This window comes from Sebastes umbrosus, chromosome 4 (genome assembly GCF_015220745.1).
Source record: "Sebastes umbrosus isolate fSebUmb1 chromosome 4, fSebUmb1.pri, whole genome shotgun sequence".
NCBI classification, from domain to species: Eukaryota; Metazoa; Chordata; class Actinopteri; order Perciformes; family Sebastidae; genus Sebastes; species Sebastes umbrosus.
Window position 1 is genome coordinate 24,980,525 of NC_051272.1, and position 27,041 is coordinate 25,007,565.

Genomic DNA, 27,041 nt, shown 5'->3' on the forward strand with positions numbered 1-27,041 from the left:
TAAATCATCATAAAACATGTCTGATGTTGCAACATCTGTGAGGAAACCAGACTTTGGGTTAACACGAAGGAACATATGATGCCTTCAAATGGGGTTGTGTTTACTGTATTCATGAGAAGAGTCCATATGAACGCCCCCCCTCTTGCGGTATTCATAACCTAGTAGGTGGAAAGTTTCTGAAAGCTCTGACTTTTCGACTTGTGATGTGTTTGTGGATGTTGTCAGAAATGGCGGAGGCCACGGAAGTTAATTTTTCGGTGCATAATAAGTTAATATATTATAATTTTAGTCGTATATTGTAATTCTTCGTAATTATATAACATGTCTGAAGAAAATGTTTATATTCTCAACTTCTTAATCCTTTTCCTCTGTCGTTATGCCTTTGCATTTACTGCATTATGTTACCCACTTGCTAGCTTGCTAAATTGTTAGCCTCTGTGACTTCTAGACGCGGACAGTAACGTTAATATTGCCGTTGCTTAGATAAGATAAGATAAGATGAACCTTTGTTAATCCCCGGGGTGAAATTCAGGTGTCAAAGCAGCAAAGCTCAGATACAGAGGTACAGGTGTACAAAAAGATTATAAAACAATGAATAGAAATACAGAATATACATAGTGAATGAACATAGTGAATTAACATAGTGAATTAACATAGTGAATTGACATAGCGTGTCTCACGACCTAACCACTTGAAAGCCAAGCAGATCGTGTACACAACTTCCCATGTTGTAAACAGGAGCTCACGAGTTTAATTTGAAGGCACCAACAATTCAGCCATTGTATATTATTCTAGCAATCTTTGTGAAACAAATAAATAACTCAAAGCTACATTCCAGTAAGGGATCATTATGACCAAATATAATCATCAGCACAATATAACGCTAATTCATCATCTGCAACCGTTTATCGCGGAGGGGCTGGAGCTGGAGCAGCTGATTCCAGCTGACATTGGGCGAAGGCGGGGTACATCCTGGACAGGTCGCCAAACTATCGCAGGGCACATAGAGACAGACAACCATTCACACCTACGGGCAATTTAGAATCAACAATTAACCTAACCTGCTTATCTTTGGACTGTAGGAGGAAGCCGGAGTACCCGGAGACGCTGGGAGAACATGCAAACACCACACGGAAGGGCCCCAAGCCGGATTTGAAACTGCGACCCTCTTGCTGAGGTGCCAGTGCTAACCACTGCACCACCGTGCAGCCCAATATGTAATGCTAATTTGCATGAAAAATAATCTGTCTTTGTTGATGTTGATGTCGTTTTTTTTGTTCTTTTTCTGCACCACTGGGACTGTACTGGCTCATTGTTATGATTGCAGCGTCTCCTTTAAAAAAAGCCGGACTGTCCCTTTGATCCGCCGATCACAACGTTGACGTCACCCAGTTATTGACAAAAATATCAGGTTATTGACAAAAAATATCAGGTTATTGACAAAAAATATCAGGTTATTGACAATGAATATCAGGTTATTGACAAAAAATATTTTTTATTGACAAAAAATATCAGATTATTGACTAAAAATATAATCATCAGCACAATATAACGCTAATTTGCTTAAAAAAGTAATCTGTCTTTGTTGATGTTGTTTTTTTTGTTCTTTTTTTGCACCACTGGGACTGTACTGGCTCATTGTTATGATTGCAGCGTCTCCTTTAAAAAAAGCCGGACTGTCCCTTTAATCTGCGGATCACAACGTTGACGTCACCCAGTCCCTGAGCCCTCTGCGCTGATTGGCTGGAGGTGACGTCAACCTCATATTCTTTTTCTCCCTACTGAACCATGACCTCATCGCTTTAGTTCAAGAAAGTGCTAAAGTGCACCTTCTGTAACCCCCCTCCTCTTCCCCCTCCACATACACACACACACACACACACAGTAGTACTCGTTTAGCCGTTACCTATAGCCTAGCAACGCTCCTCTACCAGTCTAACGGCTGTAGGAGAGCGGTTTGTAGCCTGCTGTCACTTCGCTCTCATGTCTCGGTTGTCTCCGGTGCTGTCAGCCGCTGTCAGCCGCACCGTGCCCCGCCACACAGCCAGGTAAACACCGCTGAAACACCATGAAGACACCGCTGCCTCACACATACATGGAGGACAGCTGAATAACACACAGGAGCTGCGTGGAGGTGAGTGTTCATTAGTAGTAGAAGTGTTGTTAAGAAGAAGTGCGTTGCTGGTTGCTACGCACAGAGCTAGCTTTATACGTTAGCAACGGTTGCTATCTGTGCTCGTGCCCCCCCCCCCCCCCCCCCCCCCCCCCCCCCCCCCCCCCCCCCCCCCCCCCCCCCCCCCCCCCCCGCGCGCTGCTGCTGCTGCTGCGGCGAGTCTGTCAGCGCGCACTCCCCCTTTATGTGCGCGCCCGTCTTATTATAGGGAATTAAACCCGTCCAGGCTGATGCTTTTATTTTGACAAACTCGTTTACCGTGCAATATTTGAAGGTAGGTAATATATTTTATATAAATATATATATATATATATTGTGTTTAATTTAATCATCTCATCTTCAATGGTTTCATTATTCGCATGCGGACATATCCACGCGTCATAACAACACTATAAGGCAGGTTTCCCCACTCAAACAACAAGAACCTTTTTCCATAAACGTGTATTTTTAACATACTTTATGTTATTTATGCAACGTTTTATCAAGGCAATGGCCGATGTCCGCATTGTGTTCTATTCTTATTTCTAATCTAGGTCGGTTTATTATAGTGCGCTATACCACCGATCATCCTCCATCATCATTATTATCAAACAGGCCACATAGCCTGTATTTCTTTGTGTCTTTATTATCCCAATATTTGAGAATATGCAGTTTTTGGATGAATGGATTTTCCTAATTTTTTGTTTATGTTTTTTTGTTTATTTTTTTGTTTGTTTATTTGTTTTGCACAATTTAAGACTATACAACATAACAAAAAAAAATGAATAATATACAGTGAAGGAAGAGGCAAAAAAAACACTGGGCTTATCTGAAGCCTCCATATGAAAAAGATGAATGGATTTTCCTCATTTTTTATTTATGTTTTTTTGTTTATTTGTTTTGCACAATTTAAGACTATACAACATAACAACAAAAAAAATGAATAATGTACAGTGCAGGAAGAGGCAAAAAAACCAATGGGCTTATCTGAAGCCTCCACCTTTAGAGACAACATTAATATAAAGAAATAATATGACTACATAATAGTGATAACACTATGCACTATTTATAGGCCATACAGTGTATTTTCTGTCAGGTATTATTTGCATCAGTATCCATGTCGTGATTATTGTTATGGTAGAGTCCGGGGTAGTCCCAGCTTGTTATATGACCCTGCAGCCTACTGTGAGAGTATTGATTAGAGGGCACCAGAAGGCTTTATACCTGGTTATGTTGTTTACTGTATGATGATGCTTCTGCTCCACCAGGGCTCCTCCGACCAGGGATTGATTTATCCAAATTACATGATAACAGCACCACTCATGTATGCCATTTCTGTGTTACACACACTCCAGGCCTGTCACTCTACTAACCCTATTTGTGACCAACACATTTATTATTTACGCCCAGCTGCTCGAATATATTACTATCAACCACATATAGTAGGCATTCATAAATAAGTGTTTAGATCAAATTTAAGATGAGTTGCAGCTGCTATCAGGATCCTCAGTTCACTCAACTAGAGCTGGAACAATAAATCAATTAGTCTATTGACAGAAAATTGATTTGCAACTATTTTGACAATTGATTAACCGTGAACTGTTTTCCCCCCTAGAAACTAACAAAATATTCTAGTTCCAGCTTATCTCTTGTGAGGATTTGCTGGCTGTCTTTGTCTTGTGTGATAGTAAACTAAATATATTTGGGTTTTGGATTGCTAGTCAGACAAAACAGGCCGTTTTAACACAGCACCTTGAGTTTGAGGAAACATTTTTCACTATTTTCAGACCTTTTATAGACCAAGCGATTAATCTATTAGTCAAGAAAAATAGGGATGCACTGATACAGATACCGACGCAAATAGCTCGATCAGATATCGGTGACGATGGAGCCAATCTATTCAATTCAATTTTATGTTTAAATACATTATATACTGGAGTATTAATTACTGTTTAAATATTGACCAATTTGTTGCTGCATTTAAAAGGTTTACACCTGAATGTGATTCCTGTTCATTTTGAAGATTTCTTACCAGTTCTTATTTTAATAATAAATAACAATTCAGTAAATGTATATCTATGTATTTAGCAATATTAAAGCCTGATGTTGCCTTACACATAAAAGAATGATCCCAGTCACGTCCACACAGTGAGGCATACAGCTTATAAATTAAACACGGGTATTGGATCGGTACTCGATATCGGCCGATACCCAAAGCCCAGGTAACGCTATTGGTATCGGGACTGAAAAAGTCAGATCGGTGCATCCCTAAAGAAAACAACAGATTAAATGATAATGAAAATATTTTTTGTTGTTGCAGTTCTATACTCAAGGTTATTTTCCTTCATTTCAAAGAAATATCACCTTATCTGTATAGAAATCAGATAATGTAACGCAAAGCTGTCAGGAAATAGGTTAGAAATACTCATAGATATAAAACATATAAAACTGTTTTGTATTCTTATTGGACTAGTTCTAGTTACCTAATAACGAATCCTGCAATTTTTTTAAGGCATGTCCGCATACCCAAACGTGATCTGTAATTGTTGTTATTAAATTCTCCACTACAAACTGGTGACCGTGTAATCCTCCAGCAGCCTTGTGTTGATGGTGTCTGGTGGCTTTAATACCTGCAGAGTACCTTGTTGTGGTCACATATAGCCAAAAGAATCAGTGTGTAAACACACGCAGATGTAAGCTTTTAGTTCACGAGAAAGAGCCTGCGTCACAGAGTAAAGGGCAATGAGATGCTCTGATGATGTCATTGTTTGTGGTCTAAACAAACATTTCATGTCTCTCATTGAATGAATGGAAGAGCCAGCTTTTATATCAGTTTACTCGAGGCTGTGGCCACAGGTGACGTTATGCAGGGAGTTAATGAATAACCGGTCCGGGGTGGTATTACATCAGCGTTGGTTGCCCTCCAGTTGCTCTCTTTGTGTTTGCCTCTCTCACTGATGTCTGATATGGCAGTCTATCTATGATATGGCACTATTGAGCCATCATCATGCTTAGCTCAGGTTTTTTTTAATGAATATGTCTGCATGGTTTATCCATTTTATGGAGATAAATTTACTTCCCCAACTTTGTTTTACTGCCCTATTACAAAGGAGCTTTTTTTTTCATTATTAGTCTTTTGTTATCAGCTGTAAAGAGAGTGACAGTAAAGCCTGTTGATGATTTGTGCGCCTGTATTCTTAGAAAAAGTTTTTTTTATAGCAGGTTAGACATGAGAATGGCATGGTTATACTTGCGTCATACTTTTTTTCTGTGGTTAGATGTGTAAGCTCTGTATAAATCCATGTGCTTAGTGTTCATGGTTCTCGTGCTTTTGATGAACTGGAAGTTCCAGTACTTTTTGAAGCACTGTACGTACATTCACATATTCAAATTCCCCAACTAGATTTGAAATATCCTTCAAAATGAACCTGTTGATCCGGTTCTTTTGCCTTCAGCCTCGTCAAGGTGTAACCGCATTACTTCATCTTTAAGGTGCACATCCTCGTTCGCCTACATCTTTGGACATGTGCACATGTTTGCACGTGGACTACGTTTTTGGAATAGCAGTCAGAACAAGGATGTTGTTTTTCAAGCAGCTCAGGACAGATATAGAAAAAAAAAATTATGCTAATACATTTGCTCTCTCAGACTAGAGTAGAACGGGTCAGACCGAACCAGCAGAGAACAAATCTCTTGATAACTATCAATGTAGTCATACAGCTAAAGTTGTGAGAATCTCTTTTTATAAGTCTTCTCTTGTATCCTGATCCAGCATCAGCACCAGTAGCATCACCATCTCCATCACCATCACCATCACCACCACCCTCCCCGTGCCCCCTGCTCACTCCAACCGGGCTGTTTCTATGGCAACAACAGAATCTGCTCCGGGCCTGTACACGCTGTCTCTGCTTTCTCTCCTCTCGGCTTGTTTTCCTCTGTTCAGCCAGAGCCTCACAGCGAGCTCCTGGCTGCTGCCTATTTTAGTGCGCGGAGCTTTGTTTGTTTTTGCTCCTGATAGGGGAAGAAAGATGGTTTTGCATAAGGGGTCGCGTTGTTGTTGTTATGCTGAGTAAGCGCACTGAGGTTCGTGCTCCCTCTCTGTATCATTTATAATCCCCCCCTTTCCATATTCTGATGTTTTGTGTCTCTATCTTTCTCTCTGTGTCCTTTCCTTTGACTTTCTCCTATTCTCTTCATTCCCATCCTTGTCCACACAAACAGGGTCCACTGACAACGAGGCTACCGTAGGACGATTGTCTCGCGGCGTAGAAAGATGCAGAGCGCCACTCTCTCCCTCTCACTACCACGCCACACATGTAAACCTGCACACTCCTCCCCTCCCCGTCCCCGTTCACTGCACAAGAGCAAGAAAGAGAGTGATAGAGGAGGAAGGAGGGATTCAGAGAGGAAAAAGTGAGAGAGAGGCTGGGCGGGTGGTGGTGGGAGAGCAGTCGCCATTAGACATATGCAGCGTCAGATGTTGTGCTCAGCAGCGGCAAGGGAAACAGAAAAAGAGAGAGAAAGATTCACACCCCTGCCTGGAAGCTGTGGTGTTAGCTGCTCGGCTAAAGGGCTCGGCGCCATATAAGGTATGATATAACAGGTGATGGGGCAGGTCGTAATGTAGCATGTAGTAGGGCAGCGCTGGCGTTGCAGCAAGGCTTAATATTTCTGCAGAAGGGCTGCTGGGGTGCACATTGTGGGAAAAGTGGGGAATGTTTCAGTATGTGTGTGTCGCTGCAGGTCACAAAACTGTGCTTTGCTTTAAGCGTTAATGCAGAAACCCGCATCCAGTCATCACGACGAGACAGACAGACAGACAGACAGATTAGATCAGATTAGCTGGATTAGACGTATTTGTCTGTGTTGCTTTCTTAAGATACACTACGCTGCATTGTGTTTGTGCAGAGTATTATACCTTCAGTCTTCATTGACTGACTTTACTATCCTATATTTTATTTAACCAGGATATGTTGTGCCTTGTTTGTGTCTGCAAACCCAGTGTAGCTACTTTCTGCGACAGCAGGCTGTGTGTTTACAGTGCAGGCAGTTGCTGCTGTCTATCTAGATGTTCTTCCATGTTCCTGGGCTGCTGCTCTTGCATCAGGCAGGTTGCCAAGCAGCAACAGCACGTGTACATGTATGTTCAGGCTTGGCCAGCAGCCTATAGGAGATATAATAGGCCTCCGTGTGGGTGACGGGAAAATGATTTATTTTGTTGATCTGTAGTGGAATGATGCATGACATTTGCTGTTATGAACGACACTGCAACACATCTCATGTCATTTTGTACTCCACATCCACGTCTTAAGTTTGGTGCAGTCGTTTGCAAGTTAGTTTACGAGTGTGGCCGATTTCTCCTTCCCGTCTCAGCTTCTCCCTTTATGTGTCTCTTTCTTTTCATCTCTTTCCTCCTTGCTCCCATCTTCACAATCATCCCCTCCCTTACCTTGAGCTGGCTGAGTTGCTAGGCTGGAGAGATCCTCACTGAATAACATCCTTTGCTACACCCCCACCCCCCTCCTCTCTCTCTCTCTCTCTCTCCACGGCGGCGGTGTCAGAACAGAGGTGAAAAGTTGCAGAGCTGCCTGGACGTCTTCCCAAGACACTACCGATCAGTAGACACAGTTTCTCTACATTTCCTCTCTCTCAGTCTCTGTTTTCTCGCCCACCTTCTCACCGCTGTTCTGCTTCACATAGACAGTTCTCTTCTGCTTCTATTAGCATAACATGACTCCTTATTTTTATTGTTTGCTGTTTTTTTTCCATTTCCCCTCTTCCATTTAGGAATATGTTGCTGAAATGACTAATTTCATGCCAAGGCTGTTGCGTTTTTCTACTTTATCTCCCTCCGCTATCTGTTTCTACACCGCTACTCTCCCTTTTCAGCCGAGGTTTAAACCTCCATTTAGGCTTTGGGGTAAATGAGAGGAGGCCCATTCATTTTTCATGACACCATGTGCCCCGTAGATGAATAAAACAACGCGACTGCATTCACATTCTGACCTTCTCACTTGTCGCATGACACCTGGTTAACCAAGGAACTGCTCCTCAATCTACACAGAGTTTCTGTTTATATGTTGAAAAGAATGACACTGTTTTTTTTGTAATGGTCATGTGTCGCCTCGCACACTATTTTCCTCACACGCAGCCAATGATCACTCAACCCCGATAAATGATTGCATGTGTGTGCGTATCATGTTAAATGTAGGTGAATGTGAGCAGGGGGGATATCAGAGTGATTAGTAGTGATAGGTAGGAGGAGGCAGTTCATCAAGTTTATGGACGGCTCTCTGGAACACACACACGCACACACATACACAGGATGTCACACGGGCCGTTTTGCCTGTGTCCAGACCTGCTCTCTGAAATCCCCTAGCTTAATTTATCTCACGCCCTCAGTTTCCTGTTTCATGAGCTACCAAGAGACCCTCGATCAACAACAACCCACCCTCACACACACTTATGCAGGCGCGCGCACACTCACACGCGTTTTATTGTTGTGCATGTCTATCTTAAGTCTTTGGCTTTGTGTTTGGATGTGTGATATTCCTTCAGATCTCGGGACTGATAAATCCCAGCGGATGATCCAGTTGGCTTTTGAGCCTATAAATAACTTTTATATTTGTGTTAAGCATTGTAGCTATTTTTAATATTCAAGGTGCTCAAAGTCTGCCAGCTAAAGATAATACAGTGCATAAAAATACAATGTGCACTTGTGTGTGGTTCGGAAATTAATACGACATAAATCCTGTCATCGTCGCTTAGGAGCGAATGATTTTATTTGTTGCACTGGCGTGAAGCTTCTCTCCTTGTCTCCTCTTTTTCAGGCACCATGGATCTCTCAGCGCCTGCTCCAGTGGCAGCCCTCCTCCACTGACCTCACCTCCTCCTCTTCCTCCCCATCTCTTCCTCCACCTTTCCCTCTCTCTCATCTACCCCCTCTTCCTCCACGCCCCATCCCGTACTCCTCCGTGTCCTCTGTGACCACTCCGCCCATCCTACATCATGGCAGGGGAGAAAGGGCCGACTAAGCGAAGCGCCATGGACATCAAGCGACTTGCGAGCCTCATCCAGAGAGGAACGGGCCGCTTGCTGGTGATTGACAGCAGGACGTTTTCTGAGTACAATGCGTCGCACGTGCAAGGTGCGGTCAACGTCTGCTGCTCCAAGCTGGTGAAGAGGCGACTGCAGCAGGACAAGGTGTCAGTCACTGAGCTGCTGCAACCGAACGGCAAGGTGAAGGTAAGCAGATCTGACAGGCTGATGCTTTTTGTGTGGTAGGATGTGATGCCAGTGATTAGAGAGCCTTTCCTTTAAAGTTTCTGTGTGGCAAGCTTTCACCTTGCTTAACAGAACAAGACACTCATTTTAATAATCTGGTACATAATCCATGTAAAATGGCAAATCGTCATTTTTACTTCTTGGTTTTTGCACAAATTAAACAACCAAAGTGTTAATTTGTGAGCTTTGGAGCTTCCCCATGTTTCCAGTCTTTCTGCTAAGTTAAGTGGCTGCTGGTTGTACAGTAGAGCTGTCAAAATTTGCCAAAAATTACGCTCAATATTTAATCTAAAAAACACATAGGTTCGAACTATCTATTTTTGCACATTATGTTCATGACACCGTGTCCTAACTGGCTGCACTGCGCAGCATGGCACGCAGAACTTTTATCAGACTCCTGGTTTCTATTTATTCCTGTCGCTCGTTTTGAAAGCACCGCAATGGATGAGGAATGGCTGGTGAAGTTGAAATGAGGAGGTATCTATAAGATACCTCCTCATTTCACTACAGAAATAAAAACAGAGGTAGATCGCCTGAAAGTTTCCTACTTGCGAATCGAATATTCATTTTCACATTTGAATATCATTTTTTTGTCAATTCGAATATATTTTCGAATTTAGAATATTTGTTGACAGCCATAGCTAGTTGTTGCCTTATATTAACTGCACGGACATGAGAATGTTGATATTCTCCTGTAATTCTCCATCCCAATGCAAATACTGTATAATACAGTTTTTTAAAGTTTCAGCAGGAATCCATTGATATTATGACTCAAGTCAAGATTTTGATATCTGTCATTTTTTAAATGTGGTGTTTTGTGTGTTAAGTAAATTCCCTTATCAACAGACCAACAACACCCAGTTAAAAATCTGATCATTCGACTTTAAATGCCAGGGTTGTAGTAGATTTTGGGGATTTACAAGATTTTCCTGTGACATACTTACAACAAGTTGGGGTAGTAGGAACAGAGACTTTCCTTAAACCAGAGGTCTCACATTGAAGTTCCTATGTCAACAATTGTTCACCTTGCTGAAGTGTCTTTGAGCAATGCCTCCCTAACATCTCAGAATATTTCCAGCAGCCTCACCCGTGTACTGTTGTGGTTCCAGATCGGCCTCCTCTGTGCTTCAGCCGAAGCCTGCACCACATCAGTGGGTGCTATATTTGGCGGGCGTACTGTAGGTTTGTTGCTTATCAGTGGCCCTGAAATCGGATCCTCCCGTTTTCCATGACTTCTCCTCTGAATATGACAGCCTCTTTTCCATGGCCTGTCCACCCGTGGCACGCTGACTCCTGTATTTTTAGTCGCTGTGTGAAACTGAAGGAACTCTGAGAGGGGAAACCTCAGCGGGAGGGGAGGGCGGGAGATGTTTGTGTGTTTTATGTGTGGGATGTGCCCTCATGAAGTATGCGCGTGCAAACAGACATCACCCAACAGTTTTACACGATTGGACAAACACATCAACAAAGCTGCGGAGATGGTAGATGAGATTCCTCTTCCTTCGCTGCACTCACTCTGTTATTTTTAGGTTTTCATTTAACTTTTAAACACGCTACGCCCAACGCAATAAAACACTGATTCATAGAGGCCGATGACACATAACAGGTGATAGAATTTTTTTTTCTTGGGTGTGACACATTGGGCTTGAATGGCAACATAAACTGCTTTTGTTGTTTGACTTCCTGGTAGCCAGGAGTCTGAGCTGTAACGCATCTCAGTCTGTTAAACCTACAGTAGTTATGAATATGATTTATGACCTGCTACCATTTTATGTCCTTTATATACTGCATCAGTCCTGGAGTTGTAGTGAACAAACTGACTCTGTATTTTCCATTTTGTGCACAGTTAAAGAACTTTAATCGCCAAAAAGCACGCCCCGTCCACCAAATGGCAAATAATTATACATTATTGCTTGAGATTATTGCTCTGCCGCTCCTTGTTGGATTACACTTCATGCTTGTAGGTGACTGACACTTTCCTCATGGTCAGGTGGTAAAATGGAGGAGAACTGTGGATTATTGTTACTTTCTCACGTCAAATGACCTTCGGTTCAGCTAATAGCGTCCATATAATTGGTACATTGGCTGCGAGTCCCCGTGCGCCTGCTGTTTCTCACCGACTCTCTGTTATACCAATTAGTTTCAATTCAGCTTTACTGCGAGGGCTTCTGGCAGTTGAATCCACATACCTTTCTTCTCATTCAAAGTGTGCCACTATTAACTGGACAAGGATCTTCTGTAACACCTCTTGCATTGGTGCATTCTGCCAGCCTGAGTTACACGTACCTGGATACAAAAGATGCTGCTAAGCCTGAAGGCCACACGGGAAATCCTGCAAGAATGTGTGATCATCCCGACCAAAAAGATCCAGTTTTGCTCAGTTTTATTTTTGGGTGGTGATGATGCATGACCTACTGTTGTAGTCTACGGATTTAGATAGAAACAAGAACAAAAGAAAAGCTGGAGATGTTAAAAAAGCTGCAGCTGGAGAGCGTGTGTTTCTATGCTATTGGTTCCATCTCTGTGTGGGGCCCTGTGGTTGGCAGCTCTCACACTGTGGCACCCCATAGAGCCGTGCTTCCTCCTGATTTCTCTCACTTTCAATCTCGTGACAGCTCTGTCTGTCCGTCTGTCCGTCTCCCACAACCACAGCCTGCAGCTTCCCATCGCCGACCCACGCCTTCATCATTTATTCCTTCCTCCTCTCCCTATATCTCGTGTTGCCCCATGGCTGGTTTGTTATTATCCATTCCCCACCCCCAGTAAAGAGGATAAGGCTTGCGATTAATGCTAGGCTGGATAAAGCTGGAACTAGCCGTGTGAGAGAGGAGGGCCCGACGGACCCAGACTCTTTTGTTATTGGCTAAGCATGACATCATCCCTTTTGTGCGGCCACTGGCAGGCCGCGGGCTGGGCACGTGCAGACGGGCTGTGCGGTGTTAAAGCCGGCTCCCAGCTAACCCCTCACACACACACACACACACATACAAACACCATCCTCTCCTACCCCCCACATGGCTCTGAGCATCGCCAGGAGCCGCCTCAGCCAGCCAAGACAGCAAAGGACACCATTGTGGCTCTTTGTTGGGGAAGTGAATGCAGGAAGCGGGAGAGCAGCACTGAGGGTATTCATGGTTGGGCTGCTGCCTCCGCCTCCTCCCTGGCTGCCTCCCGCCTCACATCCCATTGAGCACTAATAGCCTGCATCCCCCAAGGCGCTGCACTCACCCTCTTTCATAGAGGCTCCCAACGCTTCAGTTAACTGAGCTGAATGAACATCTATGACCAGCGCAGTGGCAATCAAAATGGTGTCCTCTTTCTTCTCCCTTTCACATCCCATCCCTCCATAACCTCTTTATTAATGCTCACTATTAATGTAGGTCAGAGAGAGCTGGATACAGTAGGCTAGGTGGTGGTGGACCTCTGCTGGGTTAGGGATGGCACAGGCTTAGTCGGGGACGGGGCTTCCTCGTGCCTGTTCTGACAGGCTGGAGGGCAGGCGGCTGGTTTCTTGGCTTAAGCCCGGCTAATCCCTGCTGCTGTGACGGGGACAGCCGGCCAGGCAGGCCTGACAGATGGACCAGAGGTTTTCACTACCAGCAGCCAGCCTCGGGAAGCACCCTTTCTCCTGTATATGCAGCCACGGAGGCCAATGGGATCCTGAGTAGTAGAGAGAATACAGCAGCAGCCTACTCAAAGAGAGTCATATTTATAATCACAATTTAGCATGTTTCAAGTCTTTTGTAGTTTTTGTGAGAGAGACAAATAGAGCCATAAATGTGGCTGTGATTCAGCATTTTTAATGTAAAGTCAAAAATCAGTTTGATCCGACGGTCGATTGTGGTATCAGCCAGATGTGACTGATCCACATTTAAAACCTCTTTAATAGGGCTGTCAAAGTTAACATGATAATAACGCCGTAACGCAAATTTGTTTTAACGCCAATATTTCTTTAACGCATTAACGCAGCTTGTGATTTTTAGGTTGTAGTGGGCTCTGCTAGAGTGAAGATACTGTCATATGAAACTAGAAAACCTAAGGGATAAAGATATCTGGACAGAATAAAGATAAATAACGCTCCAAACTTACGCTACATTTTGGCGAGGACAAACTGACATGGCCATTTTCAAAGGGGTCCCTTGACCTCTGACCTCAAGATATGTGAATGAAAATGGGTTCTATGGGTACCCACGAGTCTCCCCTTTACAGACATGCCCACTTTATGATAATCACATGCAGTTTTGGGCAAGTCATAGTCAAGTCAGCACACTGACACACTGACAGCTGTTGTTGCCTGTTGGGCTGCAGTTTGCCATGTTATGATTTGAGCATATGATTTATGCTAAATGCAGTACCTGTGAGGGTTTCTGGATCAATATTTGTCATCGTTTTGTGTTGTTAATTGATTTCCAATAATAAATATATACATACATTTGCATAAAGCAGCATATTTGCCCACTCCAATGTTTATAAGAATAATTAATTATTAATTAAATAATTACGATTAATTTTCAATTTTTATTGCGATTAACTATGGACAATCATGCAATTAATCACAATTAAATATTTTAATTGATTGACAGCCCTAGTTTTAAAACATTTTTAATTTTAATGTTTGTCAGTGTTCTTGTAAAATGTATTGTTTCCACTAATAAAAATCGTATTACAATGAGTTCCAAGCAGTGTGGTGTACAGATTTTAAATTTGGGATAAAGAGAGTATTTGTATCAGATTTGAGAATTGGCTTGATACTAATTGGATCGGTGCATATTATTTTACTTGATAACTGATCTTTTGGGTTGGTAAATCAATGACACTGGTGTAGCTTTGAATCAATTAGTCAACGACAATCAACAATCAGATTGACCGAAAATTAATCAACAACAATATTTGAAAAGCAAATAATCATTATTAATTTTTCAAGAAAAACATAATATTTCGGGGCTCTTCAAATGTTATGATTTGCTGCTTTTTCTGTTTTGTCAAACTGTAAAGTGAATACTTTTAATTTCTGTACTGCTTGTTGCTGCAATTTTAACTGAACACTAGCTGAGGGAAGTTGTGATACGTGGCATTTAAAACTATTTTGTTGTTTTACTGTATAAACCAAAAGATAAATAAACAACAGATTAATATGTAATAAAGATAATTTTTAGTTGCAGCCATAATCTTGCGGCTTGCCGTTTGTATCATGCGTTCATTATTTGCGCTATTGTTTACAGTAAAGTCCCGCACCTGTAATTACACAATTATGTCTGCAAGTGTTGTGGTGCCAACATATTAGTCATGATGATGATAATAAACAGTAGCACAATTATTGTTGTTTGGTATAATGGCAACGCAGCAATAAAGAGAGCCAGGCGATGGTTCTGTGATCTCGTCTGTGATCTTAATTGGTAGGATCGGCTGAGTCCCCTGCTGCCGAGCACAGGGGGAGACCGCACGTGACCAACTAATGCATTTATGCAACGAAGAAGATCCCCCATCAATTCCACTTATGACGCACCATATGTTGTGTTTATCTTCTTCGCAAGGCTGTAATGATACTCGATGGGAAATACGTGGATCATTTTAAAGAATCAAGGGCGAGTATTCCTGAGGTTGTGTAATAATAAACTTGCCTGTTATTTAAGTGCCAGACACAGGGAAAAGACCCTGGTAATGTCTTTGGAAAACACCGTACAGTTTTCATAATAGTATTGTTCTGTACCAAGACGTTTCCAGTAACTACACCATTTCAAAATGAGGGACAAAAACATGAGCGTTTCATGTGTCATCTGTCTTGACAGCAGCAGCAGAACTGAGAACTTAGTCGGTGACTCACCGCGTGGATTGTTTCCCAGAGTACCCAGAGGGCAAACTCTGGGATTTTTTTTGTATGTTTCATTCACATTTTTCCCTTTGCCGAGTTCAAACAAAGACGCTTTAGCTGTCGGTGGTTTTTTTCTACAGAGCCGGATATGTCATGTGTTTGCTTTGATGAGGTCATGGCATGAATCATTGTTTGCTTTAAAGATCCTACTGTTTGACATAGACACACACCGCGAAGAAGGAGTAACATTTATGTTAAAATAGACTTTTAGTTCATGGACGTAAATGAAAGATGGAGGGAATGATTCATAGATGTTTTGAAATGTGGCTTTTATTGTATGCAAATTGAGGAGGAAGACTTGGTATAACCGGATCTACAGCATGCATGTGCTCTTTGTAGACACCAGTTTAGTCAGAGACATGTGTAGACAGTGTAAGTAAATGTCTCCAGACATTACTTACATCTGAATGTGTAACCTACAGTATTTGGGGCCTGGTGTGTGTGTGTGTGTATGTGTGTGTGTTAAAGGTACTGTGACATTCAGTGGTGTGAGGGTGTGACCAGATCAGGCGACCACATCTCTTAAACGATCAGTGATGACCTCACATTGCACATGCACAGAGTCATCAGGGACTTTCAACAGCCCTGCCACATTTTCACATCCTTGTCTAAAACCGTACACTGTATTGCGTCTTGAGATAACTTCTGTTGTGATTTGACGCTATACAAAAATAAATTGAATTGAATTGAATTGAATATAAAGATGGAGACAGGACGGATCCCCAAAAGTGAAGCCAAAATATCTTGATTGCCCCCTGGTGGCTGGCTGCAGTATAGGTCATAAGGTCTCGCTCCATGTTAGAGGATGGGAAATGGGCCTAACTAAAATTTCCAAGTACACACCAAACAAATGAACATGTTGTTTTGATCATAAATGTAGTTATAGAGATATTATGGTTAATCATTGTGTCTTTCTAGCTAAACAGCTGCCGTGGTGCTAACGTAGCAGCTAGGTGGCTCACGCTAGCAAGCTGCAGCCGTGCTCGGCTCATGATTAGCTCGGTCGGGTGTGTGGGCTCCCGTGTACAGGATATTTTGTCTTTACTTTTGTACAGTGGGAGGAAGTGGAGACGAGTTGTCCATCTATATATACAGTCTATGTTTAATACTGTAATTTTGAGGACTTTCCACTAAGAACATTATTCCATAGGCCTTAAACTTAATCTAAACCCTAAACATAATGCCAAGTCTAAACACAAACCTGTTACATAAACCCAGAACTACTTTGTATTTGGTCCTCACAAGGATAGAAGTACAAGAAATCTGTGACACACATATCACACCTACACAAGCATACATGGAAGTGGCAGCTGCCAGTGCCAGTCAATGACATCATCTGGCCCCGGGGGGGTATCTTTACAGCGGCGAGTGGTATATGTCACACCGTGTGTGGCGGAGTCTCAAACTGACAGATCAACTGCTAGGAGAGGTCACTGCTTGTTGCAGCAGGTCCTCTATTAGGTTGTAATGTACTGAAGTGTCAGGTGTTGCATGTTTTGGGAGCGCCCAACAACCATTAAGCCAGTTTGTAACCACATTGACATAATAAGCATGTAAAAATGTGCCTACAAATCAATCAATAATAAGTGAATGAAAGAGTGATTTGTATAGTGTTGACTGCAGACTTTTGCACACAGTGCCATCTTGTGCCTTCAAAATACACACTGTATTTTTTTTATTTATCTTAGGCTCCAAACAGCTTTATTTTCACAGTCTGAGCTGAAAACACTGTTTAGTTGAAGCGAGTTCATACTGCAGTTTACTGGTTTTCCGTGGGACATCCCAGAAAGGACGCACTGAGAGTACCCGGACTGCGCTTCAGGAATGCGGGGCCATTTTTAGACTGTTTGTGCTGATGTTGTGTCACAGGCCAGTTCACACACAAACACACATACTGTCCTGCTCAGCACTGACCTTGTCACTGGTCAGTGGCACTGTGCTGAGGTCAGGGGAAACCATGTTTTACTTTCTTACGCAAACACTTACCATATTCCGGGGCTGTGTTTCCACGATTCCATAGATATCTTTTGTTGCCACCCGTCATCTATGTTTCATGGTGTGTGTGTGTGTGTTCGTGCTTGCGTGCGTGTGTGTGTGTGTGTGTGTGTTTATAGAGGAGCTTTGACAGTAAGGCCAAGCCTTGACTCGCAGCCTTCTGTCAGACCTTGTTTTTCTCCCACTCCTTTTATATTTTATAACACAGGGTCAGTAAGAAACAAGCAGAGACTTCTGTCTCTTGCCCAACACCTTCATTCTTTCTCTTTTACACCCACATTTTCTTGTTTTTTCAGTACTTGTCCTACTGGCTTTCTTCAGCTCTGTCTCTTGCTTCCCTTGCAATCTCCTTCACTCTTTCTTGCCGTCTCCCTCTGCAAATGACAGGAGAAAAATAGCCTCTCCCCCTTTGACCAATCCTTGTTTCTGTCCTGCTGTGATGCCAGCCTTCAGGGGTGCTGCAGGATCGTAGCATTTGGTCTGCCAACGCCACCTTCTGTCCCTCTCTGCTGCACCCTCCTCCTCCTCCTCCTCCCTCTTATCCCTCCGATCATCCTGCTTCAACTTTCTCTCTGATCACCTTCTTGGGCTTCCTTTCTCCCTTCTTTTCCTCATATCCTCCTGGTTTTCCCCCCTTCTCTGTCTCCATGGCCCCTCCTTTTCCCCTCTCTCTGCCAGTGGCATTCCTTGTTTACCTGCAGTGTGCATGCGTCAGAGCGCCTGGGCAGTAGAGCACAGTAGTAGTAGTGATGCTGTAGCACTGCAGAGGGATGAGAGATCTGTACTACTGCTGCAGTCTGACAGCCAGCCCCACGCTCCCTCGGGTCGTTGACCTCTAACACTGCAGCAAACTCTATGCATATCACATACTAGGCTGGATGTGTAGCTTTAGTGCATCATCTAAGCAGGATCTACAGTATATCATACTATTTTTAACTATCATTCATACACTTTTATTAAATATTGATGCTGCACACTTTCAAATGGAATGAGTGGAGGTGTAATTTCATCCTCTTAGCTGAAACATTGAATGAATCCTCCACGTTTGGTATGGATTTAGTGAAAAATACAGATGAAACCGTCTGTTAACTCCATCCTTTCCAGTTGAATTTGAATATTCCTCTTTTTTTTTGTAACCAACAAATCATTATAAACCCCAAGGACCTCAAGAAAATGCAAGTTACAGTAGTAATTCCAGAGAGTGAGATACTAGGTCTGTCATGTAGTAAGTACAGAATAGTTTCACAGACAGCATAAACAGAAGACATAGAGTACATCACATATAGTGTAAGTTATGAAATCATTAAGCAGGTATCACCCACTGCTTGTTTTTGCCCTAGAGGCAAAACTTTTTGCACCGTGCAGCTGACAAACAAGCCAAGTATTTGTGCTGTGCATGTATGTATAGTTAAAGGCCTATAATCCTCAAGCGTCGAGATCAGGCTCCCAAATTAGATCTGATCCCATTAGGATTATTAGCCAAAATTATCCAGGGTCAGTAAAGATGGAGGGTGAAGGAGATTTAAAACATGGCATGAAGATGGACATGTAAGAAGGAAATATAACACATAAATGAGTGCTAAGGGCAGGTAAAGACTAAAGTTAGGAAACCCTATGTTTTAAATGCATAGCATTGCATTGACATATTTCACTTACGAATGCTTTCAGCCACCTGGCTGTGCAGTATTTTGTATGTAAGCATATTCTGAGCTAGATACTATCGCAGGTCTACTGTGTTAAAGAGGACCTATTATGCTTTTGTGCTTTCCCCCTCTCCGTTATATCGTTGTTTGTGCACGTAAAAAGTCTGCAGTTACAAAGCCTAAAGTCCAGGCCAATGGGAGTTACTCTCCCCCACAGAAACACTGCTCCTGAACTGCCTGAAACACCTTGCTTGAAGTCCCGCCTTTTCTTCCGTAACGTGGTGATGTCACCATGTAACACATTTGCATAATACCTGCTTGCTAGTTTTTGCACACCCTCAAACAAACCTAGTTAGAGCGGCGCTGGAGCGGAGTCCGAAGAGTTTGGTTCGGTTGACCAATCACAACAGAGTGGGCCAGCTGACCAATCAGAGCAGACTGACCGGTATTTTTGAACATTAAAGCATGTAAACCAAGTCCCCAGGAAGAGCGCCGGTCGTTGATCCCAATTTTCGTGGTGGCCAAACGGCTGTACTGCAATTTCCGTGTCCGTCACGTGATGCCATTGGGCCCAAAAATACTTTTTCCCATAGACTTACATTGGGAAATAGAGGTCTGTAACTCAGTGGATAATTTTTTTTGAGGTGAATCAACTACCCAGTGGGGACACTCTAATAGCCCTTATTTAAAAAAAAATGTTTTTAAAAGTTGTAAAACGCATTAATAGCCAAATCCAGAGTTATTTCCCTTCCTCTGTTCATGTGAATGAGACCCAGACCGAGGCTGGAGCGCTAAGCCGTGACGACGGCGTGACATTGGGACCCCGTGACCGAGTCATGTGACCGAGCGGACGCTGCTGCGCATGTTCCATGTTCCCAAGATCTGGGTACTTTTCTGGGCGGAAGTCGAGTCATTTTCTCTCCATGTGCCACTGAGCAACTTTCATAGGAATGAATGGGGCCCCGCCTCCAACACTGTATCCAGTTCTGTTAATACATCCATGATGTAAACCTGTTGTAGTTGAAACCCAAAATACAAGTCTTCACCTGAAAATAAGCATAATAGGTCCTCTTAGAAGTCTAAGAAAATATTTTGGGGGGGTATTATATGACTTCAATATACAGTCGAGGGTAGAGAAACGACAGGAAACGAGGGGATAGAGAGATGTGGAACGACATGTAATAAAGTTCCCCAGCCAGACTCAAACCCGGAGCATTTTATGGCCGCCAGGGCCCCTCTCTAAACCGTGAACAGATAAAACTTTGAAGACGTTAGTGGTAACCTCTTTAGGCATCACAGGTGTGTCATCATAATATCTTGAACACCAGAAAAGCAAGTTGTATGAAGTTACAATCGATGCTACAGATCAGGTTTTCTGCCTCAGCTTTTAATGCCTTTACTTCAGTATTGGTGCTGGATGCAGGCGAGCAGAGCTAAACCGGGTTTTACTGGACCAGAGTTACTTGTAACCGGTCTTCAGAGGCTGACCTTGTCCTGTCTAAATCACCTGCATGGCTGTCTGCCCAGGCGCTGTGCCACAGCTGCTCTGCAAGCAGAAACATAATCAGGCACACTCTATGCACACCGTGTAGCTGACTGTGTATACCATGAACTACATTATCATCCCCAGTGTGCCTCTCAGCATACAGAGAGCGAGGTAGGGAAAGGGTGGCCATGCGTAAAAATAGTGCAGTTTTGCCTGGAAGCTAGCGGCTATTCAGCTGCACATTTCAGAAGATGTATGTTAAGGTAAACAATGTGGGTCGTCCTGTCTCATCCTCCATCTTCTGATTCTCCTCCGCCCGCCTTCTCTTCTTCCCTCTCCTCCTCTTCACTTGCATCTTTCTCCATCTCGTCTCCATCTCCCCCTGCCCCACTACTCCACTACCCCCACCCTCTTCATCCCTCCCTTCCGCTCGCTCGCCCTCCTTCCTCCTCCCCTCTCTCCTCTCCTGTCCAGTGGCGGTTCAATGATGCAGTGATTCATAGCTGCAGTAGGCGCTGCCTGATGGTCATGTGACCAAAGCCTGCCTGACAACATGGGGAACAACACAGCCTGGCTGGTGTGTGTGCTTGTGCGCAGGCCCATGCTCACACGCTCTCATTCAAACACACACACACAGGCACACACAGGCACACTCTGGCGCATGCTCATACCCTCTCATCTTTCTGATACAAACAGCATCACACTGATGCATTGATGGACGCCCACACCCTTCGCAACATTATGATTTTACTGATATTACCTCCCATTACGACAAAAAACCCTCTCTGCACAGTAAATATTACCGTCACAGTTGCACTGTGCAAACTAATGCATAATGTTCTAATGCATTATACATAACCCTATGGTTTATCTGCATAACTTACACTAGCATCATCTGTAGTTCATCCTGCTTAGTGCTGCAGTCACTAGCATCCATAAAGACAGTGTTTATTGTCATAACTCCCAGCAGTGTGTTTCTGAGTTCATTTTGTTTTTCTTATTGCTGCTTATTAGGGCAACAGAGTGGTCAAGTGTTTGAAGAAACTATCTCAGGGTCAGACAGTTGCATACATTTAGTATGACTGTAAAGCTGAGACTCTTGTGGATCCAATAAGCCCAATTGTATTCATGTGTGATGGTGTTAGTCCCCATAGTAGCCATTTCATTGTAACTTGAACACACTGTATAAAATGACCTGTGGTGACCTCTAGGATAATCACAGCCTCATGAAACTTTACAGCCACAAACTAGAGACCTAGAGCATTCAGAGAAGGGATGGCATTCCTAGGTAGATTGACAATAAGGGGGTTTCTGAGCAGTTTCCAGAACAGAAGTGCTCGCCATCCAATCGCCGAAAAATGCAATTCTTGTAGAACTCAAACGTTTTTCACAGCATGGCTTTTTCTATGGTGTTCCTCAAGGTTTTTGTGTCTTAATGTGATATTTTTAAGGGATTATTGATCATTTTGGTAAATTCCCGAGTGGTTAAAAATGGTTAAATTTTGCACCAAATCTGTGCAACAAATGGTATCAACCCCAAAATTGCCTCAACAAATTATGAGACATAATAGAGCATGGGAATGGCTATCATATACTTCTATCATAATGCTCTAAACCCTTATACACTCTCACAATTTATTTTAATAATTCATTCATTCATTCATTCATGTTTATTTCTGATTTATGACTAGAACAACTTGACACAAATTAATCTTCAGGTTCCCAGCTTTCGAATGACGTACACCACTTCTATGTGTCATGTACTGTTGACGTGCTATCTCCCCCTAAAGACCCCCTAAAAAAAAAAAATGTGTATGTGGGTTTATTATCAGCTGGTCTGATAAAATATATATATGTTTATTTTACAGACTGTTCTGTGTGATGCAATGAATTCTCAATAACACTCTCCAGTATCAGATTCTTCTAATTCCAGTCATATTAACTAACCCCCATCTTCCTTGTTGGCGCTGGATGCTTGGCATACTTTCCATGGCAGCACTGAAACATAACTCTCTTCTCTTCCTTGTTGTTTATCCTTTGTGCAGGTGGAGCTGGGCAGGAAGCAGGAAGTTGTGGTTTATGACCAGAGTTCCAAAGAGGCGGGGCACCTGTCCAAAGACGGCTTCGTGCACATCCTCATGGGGAAGCTGGAGGGCACCTTCCACAAAGTCTCCCTGCTCACCGGTACGTGAGAGTGTGTGGAGTATGAGTGTGATGATGGCGGTGTTTGTTTTTCCTTCATCTAGAATAGACATTTCTCTATTTATTACCCACTTCCTATTGTACAGCAGGCAGGTGTTCCTCACCTCACCCCCCAACAGCCTGATTTGTGTCATTCCACATTTTGGTCAGCAGATGTCACTGATGAGCTCAACAAATGTTCCTCACATTATACTAGTTGTTCCTCATAACTTAACTGGCAGTAATCACCCCCTCACAGGTTCACAGGTATGTGTGGAGATAGGAAGGAGAGGAGGAAGTATGAAAGCTCAGATACAAAGCCTCTCTGATGACTCTTTGATGTTTAAGCTCCCCCGGAGTCGTTCTCTTACCCAGCATCACTGAAATAAAGCTGAAGCTTAACTTCAATCCTCTGGCCTTATTTACCACAGTTATTATCCTGTCATAGTGTCCACTAAGCACACTAAGACTTATAATTGAGCCCCAGCAGGACTGTTAATAGCCTCGTTGAGTTAATAACATCTCGATTGCGGTGGCTGCAGCTTTTTAAAGGGACGACATTACGCACACATCCACCAGCAGAGGCTTACGAGTCCGTCCCAAATGTGTCAGCACAGAATGGGGGAGCGTAATCTGCCTCAGTCAGGATTGGAAATGAGACGGCAGAAGCATGCTGCTCGGGCAAAAATCTCTGCTCTCTTCTCCGCATCCCCCCACATCCCCATTCTTCTCCTCCTCTCAGTTCTCTCGCTCTGCTGGGAGATTAACGCTTTTTCATGAGTCATTCATAGATGTCGAGGATTGCCTCAAAGCACCCGGGCTCCACAATTAGTCACAGAGATGTACTGAACACATGCTTAGGCTGGGCACACCCACATGTACTGTATGCACACACACACACACACAAAACCATGTTCGATATCACACACACACACACACACACACACACACACACACACACATGCACACACACTCGCTGATTGTCTCCAAAGCCAGGATTTTCCTCCTCAGCTTTTTTGATCAGACATCATACCCTTCTTAATGAAAGACCCCTTGTCAGCGGTTCCCTCCTCCTCAGCTCACTCTCGCTACGTTTCATCAGGAGAAAAAAAATCACACTTCCTCCATTTCTGTCCCCGCTTCTTCTGCTGTTTCCACGACAACAGTGGCAGAGAATATTCCCCAGAAGGACTCAGCCAATGGCGTTGGCTGTTGTTTGGGTGGTTGTATTATTGGGGTCAGTGGAGCTAGCAGCCTGCGTCTGTGCATACTTGATGTTGATGTGTGTATGCGTATATGTGGGTGGGTAGATGGGGGGCATTGCATGTACACGTGCACACATGCATGCATTCGTGCCTGCATGCATTTGTGTATGACATCATGCGGATGATGAGCGCTGCAGGATTTGCTCCTGTGTCAAAGGAAGCTGCAGAGTTTCACGAGAGAGATGGCGTGAGAGACGAGAAGGGGACATGGTTGCCAGGCTTTTGAACAATGCTTCTTAAATCATTTTAATTGACGAGACATGATGCTAATTAGAAAATATATGTACGGGGGAGACTATTTAAATCATGGGTTTCAGTTCTTTGTTTTACAATCAACAAAAGCAAGGAGCCTGTGGTCTAAAAGGGTGGATGTCGTTCTATTTGGGGTACAAAGAATCTGTGAACTCAGCTTTAGAGGCTGCAGTGGTTCAAAGTGTGAGAACAAACTCTTCACACATCAGCCACCTCAAGCATAAGAGGATAGTATTTTTTTGGGCTGGACCGCAGAGGGCCCTACAAACGCAAAAGTCTGTCACTGAGTGACTGACTGAGTGATGAAGTTACACGATTGGTCGGCCGAGTGTTGGAGTTTCCTTATTGGCCGTTTCTCTTTCAAAATAAAAAGGTAGGAACAGTCATTTATTCAAATGAGCCCGTCCAGCGCCATGCGTCCGGCTCACGAAACTTGGACCAAGCTGTCAAACTAGGCGATCTAGTTCTAAAATGAAACAAGATTCAGCAGTGGCATAGCCTGTTTCTCTCTTAAAATGTTTTCAGAAGTAGATTTTGTTGGATTGTTTAGATGGAATAACAGAAAGTTTACGGACAAGTAAACAAGTAATTGAGTAAGTGAACAAGTAATTTGAAGACATCACCATGGGCTGTAGAAAATTTGGACAGGCATGTAACATTATTTTCTGATAAATTACAGGCTAAAACCTGATGGATGCATTAATTGATAATAACAGTTAGAGGCCCTTCTTTTCCCTCCCTTTCTTTATCTGTCTTTACTCTCGTTCCTGGCTCTGATTGGCTTTACTCCCCCTCTCACATTCTTAAAGATTCAAGGTAGTTTAAAATTGCAGTAACAGTAATCCTCCTTTCCCTCTTCCCTTCATTCCCTGCCCTCTCTCTTTTCCACCTCTCCCACTGCCCCTCTACTGAACCTCAGATTTATGATGCTAATAATTCCTGCGATGACTTCATATCTGACTTTCAGCCTCACGTATGCGGACCACACAGGCACGCGTACAGTACACACCGTAACATTGCTGCAAATCAAGTGGGAGGTAATGCGGGTGGGAGGGGATAGGAATGAGGGTCAGATGGAGAGATGAAAAGAAAAGAAGCCATAAATGGGATGGACAGGGTAAATAAAAGAATAATCACTGAGCTTTTTTATCTCGGGGGGGAGAGGATTTTCTGCCTTAACTATTACTTATACAGAAGCTTGCCAAATGGAGATTAGAGCACAGTCTTGAAAAAACACACATCTCTAAAGTGGGTTTATATTTTCACATTTTGAAGCTAAATTTAAATGACCTCAATTGTCCATAAAATAGGGGGATTCATTGCAGGAAGGATGCTGTTTGAATGGCGTGTTACACAACCTAAGTGCGTGCACTGGGAACGTATTGATCGAAAAACAATCGGTGACTCCTCTTAGGTTTCTCTCCATTCACTATATAATCAATAACTCGGGCCCAGAAAGCAAACTGCTTCCTACATGCGGATGATATCATGGAGCAAGCCGTGTCCCAACAGGGCCATTGTTTTTGTGAATGAGACAAGTAGTCCGGGCAGCGAATGTGTTTAATTTGAAATATATATTCACGCAGGATGTGGTGGGGGTAGCAGTTGGAAAAGGTTTGTGCGTGCGTGTGTATTTTTGCGTACGTACAAATGCACAGTATGTTTGCGTTATTACTTCATTGACTGTGTGAAAGTGTTTGTGAGAAACATGTCTCTCTGAGGACAGCAGCAGTATTTTTACCACAGCAGTGATCTCACCCAGTCGGAGCTCAGGCTGATGTGTCTTGCCTTTTTCAGACTTTGTGTGTGTACATGTTTGAACGTGTGTATTTGTGTGTGTGTGTTTTGTAGAGGAGGAGAACATCGCTTGGTCGGAGCCAGCTGCCTCCCCAGTGGGTCTAAAGTTTGCGTGTTTCCCACCAATCTGCAGCACACAGCCAAACCAAAGACAACACTGCCTGCTAGTGTGTGCAGCTAGGTGGTGTGTTAGCCGATGCCAACTGCGTAGCTGTGTCATGCGTCACATCGGCTCTGATGTAGGCCTGCCAGGATGAAATGTTTTGATGTTGCCATCTGAACCTCATGTTCCAGTTTTAGACAGAATAGAAAGAGAATTATAATCAAAAAGGGAAAAAGAGAGCGAGAGAGGGAAAGAGTGGGATATGCACTCATGTTCTGCAGATGAAAAGAGAGTTGGATGAGAATGATTTCAAGAGGATGGGAGGTGGTGATAAAAATGACAATGCATTTTATTCATAGCGCACACATTTTGTGGAAATACTGTAAAAGCTGACAACTGGAAATGAGTACAACGGGAAAATAGAACAAATGCAAAAAACGATTATAGAATCGGCTGACAGGGAACAGCAGAGGAAATGAAGGTGTAGGGAAAGGGATGCAGGTTGGCAGGTGTGTATTTCATCCGTCTGATATATGTGTGTGTGTGTGTGTGTGTGTGTGTGTGTGTGTGTGTGTGTGTGTGCGTGCGTGCGTGCGTGCGTGCGTGCGTGCGTGCGTGCGTGCGTGCGTGTGCCTGTGCGTGTGCGTGTGCGTGTGTGTGTGTGTGGAGTTTGCAGATGTGCAACACCGCTCCTAATCTTCCCGAGCGCCATCTGCCAGTGTTTTTCGCGGGATTACTAAAGCGCCACACGACCGGGTCAAAGAGAGAGAGCGAAAGGAGAGAAAAGGGCACAAGGAAATGAGTTAGAGGTGAAGGATGGCGGTACGTGCCGGACGTGTCAAGATTCTCTGCATTGGCGTCTGAGCACTGACTTAACTTACAGTCCCCAATTACTATTGATTATGAGTACTAAAATGATGAGTTATTCAACAGAACAATTTTTTTTGTGATCAGATGTAATTTGTTTTAAAGATATGCATTGGAAATTATTAACAAAAAATGAATAATTAA

At 43.3% G+C, this 27,041-nt stretch overlaps 1 protein-coding gene across 3 annotated transcripts in view; it reads left to right on the plus strand.

The window, feature by feature from the left end:
• The first annotated feature begins 1,840 nt into the window (after nt 1–1,840).
• The window catches only part of dusp8a (dual specificity phosphatase 8a), a 49,152-nt gene continuing 23,951 nt past the window's right edge, over nt 1,841–27,041 (plus strand). The window contains exons 1-3 of one of the 3 annotated variants that reach the window (XM_037767878.1): nt 1,841–2,134; nt 8,983–9,397; nt 22,478–22,616. In XM_037767878.1, coding sequence (XP_037623806.1) covers nt 9,161–9,397; nt 22,478–22,616 — 376 coding nt within the window. In that variant the 5' untranslated portion in view covers nt 1,841–2,134; nt 8,983–9,160. Of the gene's footprint in view, nt 2,135–2,304; nt 2,448–6,537; nt 6,742–8,982; nt 9,398–22,477; nt 22,617–27,041 lie in introns of those variants that run through there. The other 2 variants (XM_037767879.1, XM_037767880.1) reach the window with 2 other exon arrangements.